This window comes from Pelophylax lessonae, assembly GCF_965119305.1.
Source record: "Pelophylax lessonae genome assembly, chromosome: 5".
Lineage (NCBI taxonomy): Eukaryota > Metazoa > Chordata > Amphibia > Anura > Ranidae > Pelophylax > Pelophylax lessonae.
This window is the reverse complement of record NC_138772.1, coordinates 461,012,298-461,027,457: the sequence shown is the minus strand read 5'-3', so window position 1 is coordinate 461,027,457 and position 15,160 is coordinate 461,012,298. Positions and strand designations below refer to the sequence as shown.

At 40.9% G+C, this 15,160-nt stretch overlaps 1 protein-coding gene across 1 annotated transcript in view; it reads right to left on the bottom strand.

The window, feature by feature from the left end:
• Nucleotides 1-2,368: 2,368 nt before the first annotated feature.
• CHMP4C (charged multivesicular body protein 4C) overlaps nt 2,369-15,160 on the bottom strand; it is a 30,462-nt gene continuing 17,670 nt past the window's right edge. Inside the window, exons 3-5 of the mRNA XM_082257770.1 lie at nt 6,129-6,243; nt 5,883-5,991; nt 2,369-2,574 (exon numbers count right to left, since the gene is read on the bottom strand). Coding sequence (XP_082113896.1) covers nt 2,510-2,574; nt 5,883-5,991; nt 6,129-6,243 — 289 coding nt within the window. The 3' untranslated portion in view covers nt 2,369-2,509. The remainder of the gene's footprint in view (nt 2,575-5,882; nt 5,992-6,128; nt 6,244-15,160) is intronic.

Below are 15,160 nucleotides of genomic sequence, written 5' to 3'. Positions count from 1 at the left end.
CACAGGTGGTCTTTCCTTCTGAGCGCATGCGCCGATGATGTCATCGGCTGCATGCAATGTAAACATCCCCTAAACAGTGCAAGTTTAAGATATTTACAGTACCTACAGGTAAGCCTTATCATAGGCTTACCTATAGGTAAAAACCGTACCCAGGGGTTTACAGCATGCCCACATTTACTGCTTCATAAATATATCCATAAATAAAGAACTTATCTGTCTTTTTAGCAACAAAGAATGAATGGGACGCACATACCCATGGTTACCAATAAGTGTTCATCTGTCTCCACCTGTACTCTATAAAACAACTGGACGAACTTCGTACAACATTTACTCCCTGAAATATCATAAAACATTGTGTAAAATGAATTACTTGATATGACACATATACAAATTATTTCCTTTTTTGTTTGCAGATCATTTAGATTTATATCTTTAGCACCAGTACTCATAATAATCATTAGCCATCAAAATATATGTAAAGTGATACCTATAAACAATAATATATATATATATATATATTCACTAATAAATATGGGGTGCAATAGTGTAATAAATGATTAAACACATTAGTCCTATAACCAGAATATCAACTCATTAACATATTGTGTATTGTATTAAATAATCCACCAATCCTGGAAGTGCCACGGTGACAAAATATATAAAATCCACAGAGATGCGATTATGGTAATATATATTATATATCTCCACACACATACGGACACAAACAAATATACAATATATTCTTTATTTAGGTTTATATGTATCATTTTATTTATATTGATTTTAAATTTGGTGGCCAGTGGCACTGTAGATATATATCTCTTCATGTTTTTTAATAGTTGTTTGGGGTTAGCGCAGAACTTTATATTATAATATATAATTTAGATTTGTGGTTTAAAGAAAGTTTACTTTGCTAGAAATTAGTAAAAAAAAAAAAAAAAAAGAGATGCTTTGCGGTCTAAAAATATAAATATATAAATCTAGAAAAGTTTACTTTGCTAGAAATTAGTAAAAAAAAAAAAAAAAGAGATGCTTTGCGGTCTAAAAATATAAATATATAAATCTAGAAAAAAAAAGAAAAAAATTTAATAAATAAAATTACAAAAAAAAAAAAGGTGTAAAAAGTGGTCAGGTCAGTGCACCCCAGTAATAGGTTTTTCTTCTGTATTGCGGTATTTTAGTGCACACGTTTCTGGTCTGGAGAAAAGTTGTTAGTGCAGCCAAAAGCTTGTACACTGAAATTCTTGAATGATGAAAAAAGATCAGCAGAAAATTGGAATGTGTAATGATTGCTATCATACGACAAGGGCCATATGGAGAAGCTGCTTGCACCATATCCTATTACCTGGAACAAGGCAAACTGTACTGGTTATTATAATTCTATACAAATACTACAATATATGTAAATAGCGGACAATGGGCTATTTAGTAAGGCAGTACAAATAGTGATGTTCTGTAAACTATTATAACCAATCAAATATCAGCCTACATGAATTTAGAGCAGTTATATGAATAGATGATTGTTTATTGGTAGTTATGGGTTACTGCACTTTGCATATTTCTCTTATGTCTTATTATGTCGTAAGTCTTGGCAAAATGAAAAAGAGATGTACTGAATTTTTGTTTGTTTTACTTTACTTAGACAATTGTTCAAAAAAAAAAAAATGAAAGGCTCTGATACACCAAAGACAATGATTTTTGCATTAACATTCAACATATCTTCTTAGCTCCGGTCTCCGGAATGTTTTTAAACTGAAGTCTGGGTACAACATTTTTATTTAAATGAATTCCTCATTAACTTCAAAAGGTTAAAAATCCTTTTTATGTACACCAAATGATTTCACAAACCTATTGCCTTGCAAACCTGGTGACATCATCACTGTGTCGCACATAGCCTGTGCAGAGAGAAGCTGTGGGAGGGACCGAAAATACCAACCTACTACATGCTACCTACAGAAAACTACAGGAGGGGGCGGAGACCAGACCAGTCACCCTGCACAAAGAAAGAAAAAAGAAGCGACTGGTCTTTATTACAGGAAGTTCCTGCACAGAAGGGACGTTTCACACCGGATTACTGCACAGGTCTGGAAGAAATACACAAATCACCCCAAAATTCAAGTAAAAGTACACATGCCTCTTAGACATTAGACAATATCTGCTAACCCCAGTAAATTCAGCTTTAAAATAGGAAAAGAGAATATTCAGTCAGTGTCCCCACAGCTTTGATAAGTATTGGTCAATTGATTCTCAGTTGGGCGAGTGTAGCTGATCAGTGCGACCACATTGGAGACCTGGAGGGCCTGGCAAAGGTACACAGGATAGAATGTCAATTTAATGTATTGATTCCCACTCTTTTTTGCCGTCTTAAATGTGTGATAGTGTTCAGCTTGTCAAGTTCCAGTAATTGTAGCACAGCAGTGAATGAAGCACACACTCATGATCCTTGGTCTGTACATATAATGATAATCATAATTTACAAATCTCTACAGAGAGTAAAAAAAGTTCCAAATTAAGTAGCCCAGGCAGCCAACATCTTCATCTCATCCTCATCCTCCACCCTCTTCCGTGATGATGCTGTAGAAAAGCAAAACAAAGTCAGTGAATGAGGAACCTGTGCTTTGGGATTGAAAGATTGGGGTTGATTTACTAAAACTAGAGAGTGAAAAATCGGGTACAGCTCTGCATAGAAACCAATCAGCCTCCAGTTTTTTCTTTTTACAATGCTTAATTAAACAAGCTGAAGTTAGAAATTGATTGTTTGGCTACCATGCACAGCTGTACCAGATCTTTCAACCTACAGTTTTAGTAAATTATCCCCATTAAGGCTCGGTTCACACATGTGCAATGCAGGAACCCTGCAAATCCACTGCGGGTTCCCGCATCGCATTCAGATCGTAGGCAGTTCACACTACCATATGCAAATTGCTGGGGGTGTCAATACAAAGTTGACGCCCCCCCAGATCAGTTCGCATATCGCAGTGCAAACTGACAGTTCGGATATGAATCAGATCGCATTGGTGTGAACCACCATGTGATCCAATTCTGCTGCGGACCCAAAAAAGGGTCCTGTGCGCGTTCAGTCCAAATCAGATGCAAATTCAGCCATACAATCTTTATGGCTGAATTATCGCACAGACATTGCATGTGATTTTCAGAGCAGTCTGCTCCGAATCACATTCGAGGTCTGTCATCACTATAGTGTGAACCAGGGGTTAGAGCCTTTTGGACAGCTTGAGGGTTAATAAAATGCATCCCTCATGATTTGCATGAAACATTATTTTATGTACATTTATATATATATATATATATATATATATATATATAGATATACACACACACACACACACACACATTGATATGCTTATAAGTTTATTTAAATTACAATTTTGAAGTATATTTATATTTACAGTCTATGTTCATCAGTCAATGGGGTGTATAATTGCTATATATATATATATATATATATATATATATATATATATATATATATATATATATATATATATATATATATATATCTCAATTATACACCCCATTGACTGATGAACATAGAATTTAAATATAAATATACTTCAAAATTGTAATTTAAATAAACTTATAAGCAATGAAAGAATCATGTTTAATATGTCTGGAAATCAAGTTGTAGGTCTGGAGGAAATTCGTAAGGGCTTTTGAATGACATGAATTGACTTAGCCGTAGGCTAACAAGCGCAACTTGTCATATGATTTGACAGTTCTAAATCACAAGACAAGTTGCACCTTATTGCCAGCAATGAAACCGTTTATATCACCGCTACACATGTCGCAAGGATTATGAAAAAGGTTCCTGCACTACTTTTTACTGATTTCATTGTGACTTGCATAGACTTGCAATGTTAAATGAAGTCGCAAATAAATTGGCAGTGCAATCGCAAATCGCAGCTTTGAAATCGTGATTTTAAAGGCGCACCGGTGTGAACCAGGTCTTAAAGGCTAAGTTCACCTTAAAGCTCAGTTCACACTGCTGCGACATGGGATCTGACTTGTGAGACCCCAAGTCGCAAGGCAGGTCAAATTCAATGTTTCCCTATGAATGCCATCTTAACTGATACTCAGGGCCGTTTGAAGGAATTTGGGGGCCCCAAGCAAAATGGACATGGAGGCCCCCCGCACACACGCAAAGCCTACAGGAACCACAGCATAGCCATAGACTTTTTTCTTATGCTATGGGACTATCCAGCTGACTGTTAACAGGTAGGTATTGTTCTCAATTAGACAATTGGTCCAATTTTTGCACGAAAAAATGCAGTGACAAACTGTCAGTGTGATCATACCTGTCGCTGGCCTGGTCCGGTCCACGTGTGTGAGGAGGATGTGATGACTCGTGGTGTGTCTCTCTCTGGCGAAGTTCTCAGGCCTGGTGGGGTGGAGCCACTTCCGCGCGCGCTTTAGGCTGCCTAGGCTGGGACGGGGCTGGTGCGCACTGCGCAGATGCGCGCCGCCTCCGTGCACTCTCCCCCTAGCAAGCCGGCGCCGCGTGACGTCATGCCGCTCCTCTGCTGTGCGCCCGCCCGCCGGCCTGTCACAGGCCGCCTGTGTGTTGTGAGGCCGGCCTGTGTGTGTGAGGCGCGGCCGCGGCGTTTGTGTTTTGGGTTTTTGGGATAATGTCAGTCTGTGTCTTGGGGCCCCAGGCCAGCTCGGGGCCCCAAGCAATTGCTTGTGTTGCCTGCCTTGACGGGACGGGCCTGCTGATACTACACAAGTCACTCTGACTTTAGAAAACACACTACTTTGATTCGACTTTGCTGTCACAGCAGTGTGAACCAAGCCTTAAAAAAAAAAAAGTACACATTTTTGCAGGAAATATGCATCTATTATTTTTTTCTGATGCACCCACGATCAGTAGATAGCACGTGCAATGTCAGGCTCCTGAGACAATGTCTCCATCTTCCTGCCCATACCTCCATAGGGCAGACCGTTACAAACCGGGAGGAAGTGTCATTGAACTATAAGGGGGCTCACCAGTGTCCTCCCAGTTCATTTAGATCTACAAGCCGTCTGCCACAGTGGCAGATGGGACTTGTAGTCAATTTATTCACAGATTATGGTGAATGAATAACACGGCTGTGTGGGTGGAGCCCAGCACAGCCAGGCTGTCTTTGAAAAGTGACAGCGGGTACAAGGAGAGTATCTCCTGCCCGCTGTCACAGGATTGTAATTAGGAAGGGCACACGGCGCAGACCTGGAGCATGTTACATGTTATAGCCAAAATATGGGTGTAACATGTAATATGCTCCAAAAGGTGAACTTATCCTTTAGCGATGGCATCATTGAATGCTTTGGTGAGAGATTTCTCAGAATTTAGTAAAAACTTTGCAAGGAAAATCTTACTGTGTATGACTAGCTGAAGACTTTTCTATAGTGACTACAGGAAATGTGGTCACGGAATTCTGCATCTGGGAGCTCAGGTGCCGAAATCTCACAGCTGGAGTCTTCAGCAGACACAAGAAGCCATTTCTCTGTCCACTGGCATTATTATACTATTGTGGGTGGGATGACCATCTAGGCTGCAGAGACAAGCATTTTTTTTATTTTTTTTTATCTGTCTGCGCTATATCTTGTCTGCAAATAATTAAAATCATGGCAAGTCACACTACAGTGTAGCTCCAAAATGTATAAATAATAAGCAGTTGAACTGTATGCAGTTGGAAAGTTCTTGAGTGGCTTCTGGTTCAGAAATGTATAATGCAGCATCTGTTTTTTTTTTTTTTTAGAATTGGAAAGGTTGTTTAAAGCTATATTATAATGCATGACGTCATATGGGGCTCATGAAGCACTGCCTGGTGATCACTAAGGTATAAATGATTGCATGACTAATCTAAGACATTCAGAAAGTTGTATACCTGGTCGGGCAGGAAGTTTGTGAGATGGTACACTAGGCAACGTGACGTTGGCCATGTGTCTGTTGAGATCCTCCTGTTCCAGCTCTTCTAATTCTGCCATTAACTCATCCTGAAAGGTTAATAGACATACAGTGAAACACTCTACAACAGCCAACATCTAATTCTAATATAATATGCTTGTACTGTACAACAAATAATATAACAATATACTGTAAGCTGTGATCTAGTTATGACGTTTGAACTTACCTCATCAAACTCTTCACCAATACCAACGGGTCGAGAAATGGCATCGGAAATTTCTTGTGCAACATCTTGCTGCTCGTGAATATCCTGCATAAGGTCATCGATCTTATCAAGATCCCTACAAATAAAAAAAGCATACTGTCAGCTGATAAGGACCACTAAGAAAACATCAATTACAGGGGAGTACACTTTGTTCTAGACCAGAAAGGTTGTGCTCAGTGATGCTCCTAACCTTTTGCCAACCACATTATGCTTACATGCAGCAACAAGAAAAGTGGGCATACGTCCAGCAGCAGTACCTATGTGTTCATGGCAGCCCGGGGCTGTGTGCTGAAACCCCGCCCACTAGGAGCTCCCAGCACACTGACAGCTCTTAGTCAAGACCTCTGCCAGCACAATATTCTCCCAATCATATGATCACTGCGAGAGCCAATCACAGCGGTTACATAACAGAGAAGCTGTTCAGTATCCCAGTCATAAAGCAACTTAACCACTTAAATAACAGGTGCTTTTAACCCCTTCCTATCCAGGCCGATTTTCAGGTTTCAGCACTATCCCATTTTGAATGACAATTGCGTGGTTACTGTACCCATATGAAATTTTTATCTTTTTTTTCACACAAATAGAGCTTTCATTTGGTGGTATTTAGAGCCGGTTCACATAGGAGCGACCTGTGAAGTCGCGGTGCACAGCTCGCACCGCGACCTCGGAGCGGCATGCACAGACTTCATATGATTGAAGTCAATGCAGGTCGCTCCAGGTCGCCCCAAAGTAGTACAGGACCCTTTTTCTAAGTCGGAGCGACTTGTGTCGCTCCTATTAGAACGGGTCCTGTGCTAATCTATGGCAGGCGACCCACGACAACTTGTCAGGTGACCAGGTCGCCTGACAAGTCGCCCCAGTGTGAACCGGCTCTAAATCACCACTGAGTTTTTAATTGTTTTTCTAGATAAACAAGAAAAGGCCAAACATTTTGAAAAAAAAAAGTTTTTTTCTTAGTTTCGGTTAGAACATTTCTCGATAAATTTGGGCCAAATTGTATTCTGGTACATTTCTTTGGTGAAAATAACCCAAATCAGAGTATATTAGTCTGTAGGAAAGGTATAGCGTCTACAAACGGTGTATATTTGAAAGTGGATCAGTCCTGATTTACTGACACAGCCTATCTAATTTCTTGAGGCCTGAAAATGCCAGGACAGTACAAATACCCTCCACAGGACCTTTTTGGAAAGCAGACAGTCTGAGGTATTTCGAAAGAGGCATGGTGTGTTTTTTGAACTTGTCATTTTTTGTCACTTTGTTTGGAAAGTGAAAAAAAAAATATTTTCACTTTAATTTATTTTTTACATACTGTCACCAGCGCAGTACAGCTTCATCATATAACTGGTGTGGCGGTGACCAGGGACGGGAATCGTATGTAAAAAAAAAAAGTAATTTTTTTTTTTTACATTTTTTTTTTTTTTTACATATTGTGACCAGAGCAATACAGTGTTACCATAGTAACTCTGTACGACTCTGAGGAGTTGATCAGGATTTTGTTTCGTTTTTTTAAATACTATATTTGCTTACAGCAGTGAATTTCACTGCTATAAGCAAATATCTTTATTGAATTACATTGTCTATTGTTGTGATGAGCTGTGATTGGTCACAGCTAATTACATGGTACAAATAGAGTGCGATTGACCCTGTCTGTACCATGTGAGCACTGTGACCAATCACAGCTAGCAACAGAATTGTATACAATGAATGGCATGAAAAGAAGCTAGCCATTCATTGTTTGCAACTGTCATGTGGTCTGCTGTGATTGGTAACAGCGATCACATGACACTGGCAGCGGGCCAGTATATTGACAGTCATCCACTTTGTTCAGTGGATGCAGCGGGTGACAAATCATATGACGTCCTCCTAGAACAATAGGCTTCCCGCCGTCTCATTTTACAATGACGTGGGCGGGAACGAGTTAATGTAGAACTATAGGCAAAACGTTTATTTCTGTTTGGATAGTGTAAAGGGGGGTTATGACTCCTGTCAGTTTTTTTTTTTTTGCCATGTGCGTCCCATTTGGGGGATTTCCCTTCCTGTCCCATAGCCAAAACAGGAAGTGAGAGGAAATCCCTGCAAATTAAGTGAATCCCTTGTGGATCCCCAGGTCACCAGAACTAGTGTCCCCATTGGAGGATTTCCCCTCTATTACTTATTTGAGGACAGCCCAAAATTTGGAACTTCTTTTACTTTCACTTTCAATGATAATGGTAAACAGGACAAATACAGAGGGTGAAACTCCTTTGTGACGGTACTAACCGTCACTATGAGTGAAAGACCGATAATTAATGGTTTGGATTGCTTCAAGTGGGACAGTAATATTTGTCAACCATATCTTCATACAGAAATATGAAGTTTTAATACCACCTTACACAGAGTATTCCATGTGCTTTGTGAGAGAGACACAGAGACTATCATTGGCAGACTTCCCTATTGTTTGTGTATTGGGAGAGAATGTGGATTATGCCTGTCTCATTGTTAAATGTTAATGACCTCACATTGTTCTGTCTGCCTTAAGATAAGCTTATTATGGGATGTATATGTGGATGTGGATTGGCTTCTAAGGGGGAGGGGGGATTGTCCCACAGTGTATATCTTTGTGTACACTGTATGGGAGTGTAAAACTGTTTTCATTGGATTGTAAATGTCAGGGCCTGTTTTCAACAAGGTCCACATGTGCGGTAACTTTGTGGGGGAAAACTGTATATAAGTATGTTTCTTGTTCAATAAAGTTGAGTTATACTCCACCCTCAATCTAGAGTCCTGTCTCTCATTGGGGGAATATGCTACAAGGGATTGCTATGTCCTTCATACTCCCTTGGATAATCACTAAGCTCTTGTAAGAGCTTGTTCCTGCTGCACTCTCAGTGGGAAGGAGAGGTTCACCCACAGGTGGGTAGGAGACGACGAGAGCCTAACCAAGCTGCGGCGGTTCGTGGGGTCTGAAGTGGTTACAGTGTCTGGTGGAGTGCTTGGAGCATCTGTCAACGGAGGTACCAGGTCGGGGTGGCGGTTGATCCGTTGGATCCTTAACCCCATGTGACAGACAACAATATACCCTGACAGGGGTTCTAATCCCTCTTCACTCTATCCAAAACTAAAAACCATTTTGCCTTCAGTTGTGCTGGGGGGCGGCACTATTAAAACATATCTAAGTTCTTCAAAGTGGAGAATGCTTAAAAATGGTTACAATGAAATGCTACCTTTGGCCTTGAATTTTGTCTGAAAAATAAAAGTGCACTTCCAGGCATGTGACTGTGCCTCGGCAATCCTGTTCTGTAGCCAAATAAAAGTGTATATCTGCAGCGCAAGATCCTCTAGAGCAGTGGTCTCCAAACTGCAGCCCTTTCCTTGCCTTTATCTGACCCTTGGGGAACTGCCCCTACCAGTAATAAAAGGGTGCCACTCCCTCTGATATCAGGAACTATCCCTTCCACAGACACCAAAAATGAGGCACTATTTCTTCCACTGACACCAGCAATAGGGGACTATGCTGTTCACTGACACCAATGATGGAACACCATTCCTTCCACTGACAGCAACAATGGGACACTATTCCATCAATTGACACCAACGATAGAACACTATTCCCCCAACTAATAACGATAATGGGGCACTATTCCTTCTGCTACTGACCAGCAGTTCTGAGACATTGTCTACTTTCACAGATGCTGGGGCATTTTCTGCTCTTATTGACTTCAGTCCGGCCCCACTAAGGTCTAAAGGACAATAACCTGACCCTGTGTTTATAAAGTTTGGAGATCTCTGCTTTAGGGCACTGGTGACCCTTCTTGCTAATATCATGAGGTTTGGAGCGAGATTTGATGGGGTCACTGTTACTGTGCTATTCACTGTTCTCCTTGCCAGAGAGCAAGCTGTACCGGAGGACCAGTGGTTCAGGGATCTCCCTGCTCCAGCTTCATTTATTCTGCGAATATGTGCTTTCTCAACCTTTCCTGCTGCTACTAGACTATTACCCCATCAGTCATCAGATCAACAGTCATCAGGGGGGCAGTAATGACATTAGAAAACAAAACGCTGCCCCCGCTACCAATGTGGCTACCTCCACACAGAGATACAATGCAGAATGAGGCACAAAATGGGGTAAATATCAGCCGCAGAGAATCTACAGGAAATACTAGTGACGACAAGTTCCTTAACCTCTGCTTGCCTGTTTTGGGTTTAGCTTCAACAGTTCATGTTCCTCTTTAAAGTGATGCAAAAGAATATCCTTATTCTCAGAAAGTAATCCACACATATTCACTATTAAATGGCCGTGTAATCTATTTTTTATTAAATAGTTTCTTCCTCTTTAAAAAGTCCTCCATTAGCTCCTAAACCTTTCCTTTTTTTCCCTCACTTATGTTTGGAACAAGCAGAGTAAGTTAGTTAAAGTCCTGTGCACTACCCTATGCATACTACAAATCCCATAGTCCAGTGATGGTGAATCTTGGCACCCCAGATGTTTTAGAACTACATTTCCCCATTATGCTCAACTACACTGCAGAGTGCATGCGAATCATGGGAATTTTTTTTTTTAAGACCGTGGTGTGTGAACACACTCAGACTAACACCCGGTGCATAAAAAAGTGCACACACGCAAACGTGAATAAGAGAAATGGCCTGTACAGGAATCAAACCCATGACCTTGGCATTATTAGCACCATGCTCTAACCAACTGAGCTAACCATCCCAATCTGTGAACCATGGGAAATTTAGTTCCAAAACATCTGGGGTGCCAAGGTTGGCCATCACTGTGCATAGTCCATTGTCTACCTTGGGGGCAAACAAGAATGGCTACCATCCTACATACAGTGGGACCATGGAGAATGAACATAGCCAACCCCCAAACCAGAAGTCAGATCACAGCAGCAAAAAAAAAAAAAGGAATCTGGAAGTTTGGAGGAGAAGTCTGAGAGCAATAGAAGGTACTTTTTGAGTTAAGAATACATATTTGAATAGAATTTTTATCTTATAAAACAAAGCTTGAAGAGTTTATTGAAACTTTAAGTCTATCCCGCAGCCCCAACCCCAGGCTAAAAATGTCAATATGAAAAAAAATAATATTTTCAAAAACAATATGTTACCTTTAAGCAGATCATAGAAAGAGAGAAATAAAGGCAGAAGATTGCCTCTGAGGAACACGTTTCCTTTACATTATACATAATTCGATGGTTTCCTTTATTTTCCTTTTATTACAACAATCTATATTTAATAGCAGAGATAAATAGATAGTTTGTACTTGCTGTGAGCTTTGTGCTACAGTACCTGCAGGATGCAGGCTGATCAAAAGAAGCTGCATGGAAATGAGGAGGTATTTGATTGTAGGAGCCCAGATATAAATATGTAGTGTTACAGATAGCGCACAATAAACAGATCATAATTGCAGAACAAGTTTGAATTGACTGCGGATACAAGCTATGAATTTTCTTCTCTAAAAGCTACCATGTAGACCCTACAGAGTTATTGAATATCAGAGCCACAAAAGACATTGTTATTCCGTCAGTGAAGTGTATTGTGCTCTCGTAAGATCTTCTTTTACATCAATTTAATGTCAGGAAACAAGCAAGCGGCATTTCCCGCCTATTATATCTCCTATGGATTAACTGACAATGTGTTCCTTTGTTATGTATAAACTGTCTAGACACGCACATCCTAATCTTACAGCAAAATAAATATTTATCACCGACCACTAAAAAGACGTATTATTAAAGATTTATTCCATTAAAATGCATTAACAGCAATAAATTATAGAAAAGAACATTTGTTTATGCTTAAACACTTTTATCTAAAGTTCCAGTTTAAATCTATTGGTTTCTGATTGCTACAAATAAATCCCAAGTTTCATGTACTACAAAATTTTGATGATATTAGAAACGCAATTCTATTTTAGAAATACATGAGCTGTGTCCCCACCCCCACATAGCATGTACAGAGAGCAGAGCTGTGGGAGGGACCCAGCATCCCCACCCACTACAGGCTGCTGGCAGAAAACTATGGGAGGGGGCGGAGACCAGACCTGTCACCCTGCACAAGGAGAGAAAACAGAAGTGACCGGTCTTTATTACTGGAAGTTGTAGACCCTACATACTTATTGGATATCAGAGCCACAAAATACATGGTTATTTCTTAAAGCGGAGTTCCGGGCACAAAATCGACCTAATCGATTTTGTGTCCATCCGCTTGCTCTTCTTCACCTGAAAAAGGAATTGGATAGATAGGGTTATTTTTTTTTTACTTACCTTGTAATTGTAGAAAGAAATACTCACCTATTTTCCACTTCCTCCCTCTGTGGCCGCGGCCCGTGCCGTCACTTCCGGTTTGCAATGATTCCTGGGAGCTGAACGTCATCGCTCCCAGGAATCAATGCGACGGCACCGGCCCCGCTCGTCACTTCCGGTGCGACGCCGCATTCCCTGCTAAACAGCTTCTGGGCATGCCCAGAAGCTGTGGAGGAATGTGGCGCCGCACCGGAAGTGACGAGAAGGGCCGGTGAAGGCACATTCTGGGAGAAGAAGACGCGGAAGAGGACGCAGAAGAGGATCGCGCTGGCTTCAGCTGCCCACAACAGAGATGGCAACGCTGGAGAAGAAATTTTAAAAGTGAGTATTTCTTCTTGCAGGTAAGTGCGAACCGGGACAGATCAGAGGCTAGCCATTGTGGAATGTACTAGCTCTGACTGTCCCGGGGGCATGTTCATTGAAAAAACGATTCTGTGCCCGTAATTCCGCTTTAAGCGAAGGGTATTGTGCTCTTGTAAGATCTTCTTTTACATCTGTTTAATGTCAGAAAACAAGCAAGCGGCATGTCGCGCCTATTAGATCTCCTATGGATTAACTGGCAATGTGTTCCTTTGCTGTTTATAAACTGTCTGGACATGTAAGCCTTAGGCGCCCTTCACACCAGTGCAGCTTTAAAAATGCGCCACTTCAGCACAATTTTAAAGCCGCACATCAGTGCTATTTGCACTGCCGATTTAATTGCAGCTTGCGACTTCAATTAACAGAAGTCTATGCAAGTCACAATAAAATTGGTAAAAAAGTAGTGCAGGAACCTTTTTCATAATCGCTAAGTCGTGGCAATATGAACAGTTCCAGTGACGGCAATGGGGAGCAACTTGTCATGTAATTTGGAACTTTCAAATCGCATGACAATCTTACAGCAGAATAAATATTTACCACCTTCTACTAAATGTCGGTCTTCTACAGTGCTGAGAGCCATCTTCCCTCCTAGCACTTGGAAGGAAGAACAGATTAAGGAATTGTTCAGACCATGTGCGGTGACTAGCATTTTTTCAACGCCTGATCAATTGTTTTCTTTATGTGCTCTGTTTCCACAACAATGTTTCCCTTAGGTGGGCTGCAGTTCATTGTGAAAAAATGTAGACGTGCTGCAATTTTCTTCTATGTCACAGAGCTTACTTGAAGTTACCATCCACCTTTCCGGCAGCTCCAGATTGTTTTAGCATGCACAGTGGTGTGTACAAGCACTAACAGACATATAGGGGAATTCATAAAGTGTGTTGTAAACAGGTACATGAATTTTGGTAAAGCACAATGTGGAGGTAACTGAGACCAGAGTATCCATCTACGATGTGTACAGAGACAGGTATTCTGCCTGTCTCTGTACGCCAACTTACAGTTGGTCCTAATTACCTACAATTTCGTTATCTATGAACTGGTGATAACTATTTTTAAACTTGGTGCACTGAAGGCTCGACTTTGTCTACCTCCTTCCCCTTCCACTGACACATTTGTCACCTTTTGGGGAGGGGGGGAAGCGGGTACCTGGCTTTTTCAGGTATCAGCTCCCACTTGTGGCTGAGTTCGCTGCAGTAAATTCAGCTGGAAGTTTGGCCCCCTCCACCTACCCCACAAGTGAAGTAGGGAACCGCCTGAGATGACGCACAGCTTCACTGCTGGTTTCCATTAGTGGAGATGGTGGCAGCAGCAGCCGATAGCTGATTGAAAAATTAACTTGAGTGAAGATACCGCTGGATTCCTGGACATAAGCATCCTAATATTAAAAATCAGCAGCTACAGTATTTTTAGCTGCTGACTTATTTTTTTCTGCAGTAGCCTGGAGCTCCTCTTTAGGAACTATCTGAATCTGCTGCAAATAAAGGTAAAGTTACCAAAATGGGCTACAGGAATTTTCGTATCTGGTACAGGCTATTTTAAAGGGCCGTAGTGCCAGAAAAGTGTTGATAAGGATTAGGTGAATTCCCCTAAAATATTCTCCAAAAAGCTGGTTGATGGTAGACACTAAAGGGCCCCTGTTAAAGATCAGTTTGTGGACCCCCCATTTAACTACTGGCTATATGAAAAGACTAGATAGCTACATAGAACTGAGCAATGTCCAGGCCAATGTTACAGGGGGAAGAGGTCTCCATCTTACCCACACCTGGTATAAAAAAAAAAAAAAAAGAAAAGATCCCAGAGGGACCTTGTACGGCTGCATGCTGCCCTATAAGCTCCTAAAAATGGTGATGGATAGAAATGTACAATAATAAAGATCTGTGCTCACGACTGTTGCAGCACAGAAGTGGCCAAGAGTACATGGCACTAAAATATGGCTTTGCCCATGACGGTAAGATCTGGTTCTGACAACTTCCTGTGGATATATGCTGAGCTACGCATTGGCTTCTATTCATTTCATGGCTTGTTTGTGTATAGTCCCAGATAAAGGATCATTAGTCACCTTTTACTGAAAGACTCCTGCACATGACTTCAGCACAAAGCCCTGTGTAATCAGGTTTTTATCAATGTGAGTTACTGTTTTACAACCAAGCTGAAAAGTTAACAGTTAACACTTTCTGTTGAAACTTATGTTCTTCTGTTGCCCATAACCTACGTTATAAAACATCTTATGAACCAACTGCTGAAGGATTTTAAACTAAAAATGTAGAAGAGTACAGAGTCTACTCTGATTTATATGCCAGCCTAGTTGGAATTGGGTGCCCTATATTCGTTCTATTTTGTACTGAGGCAGGG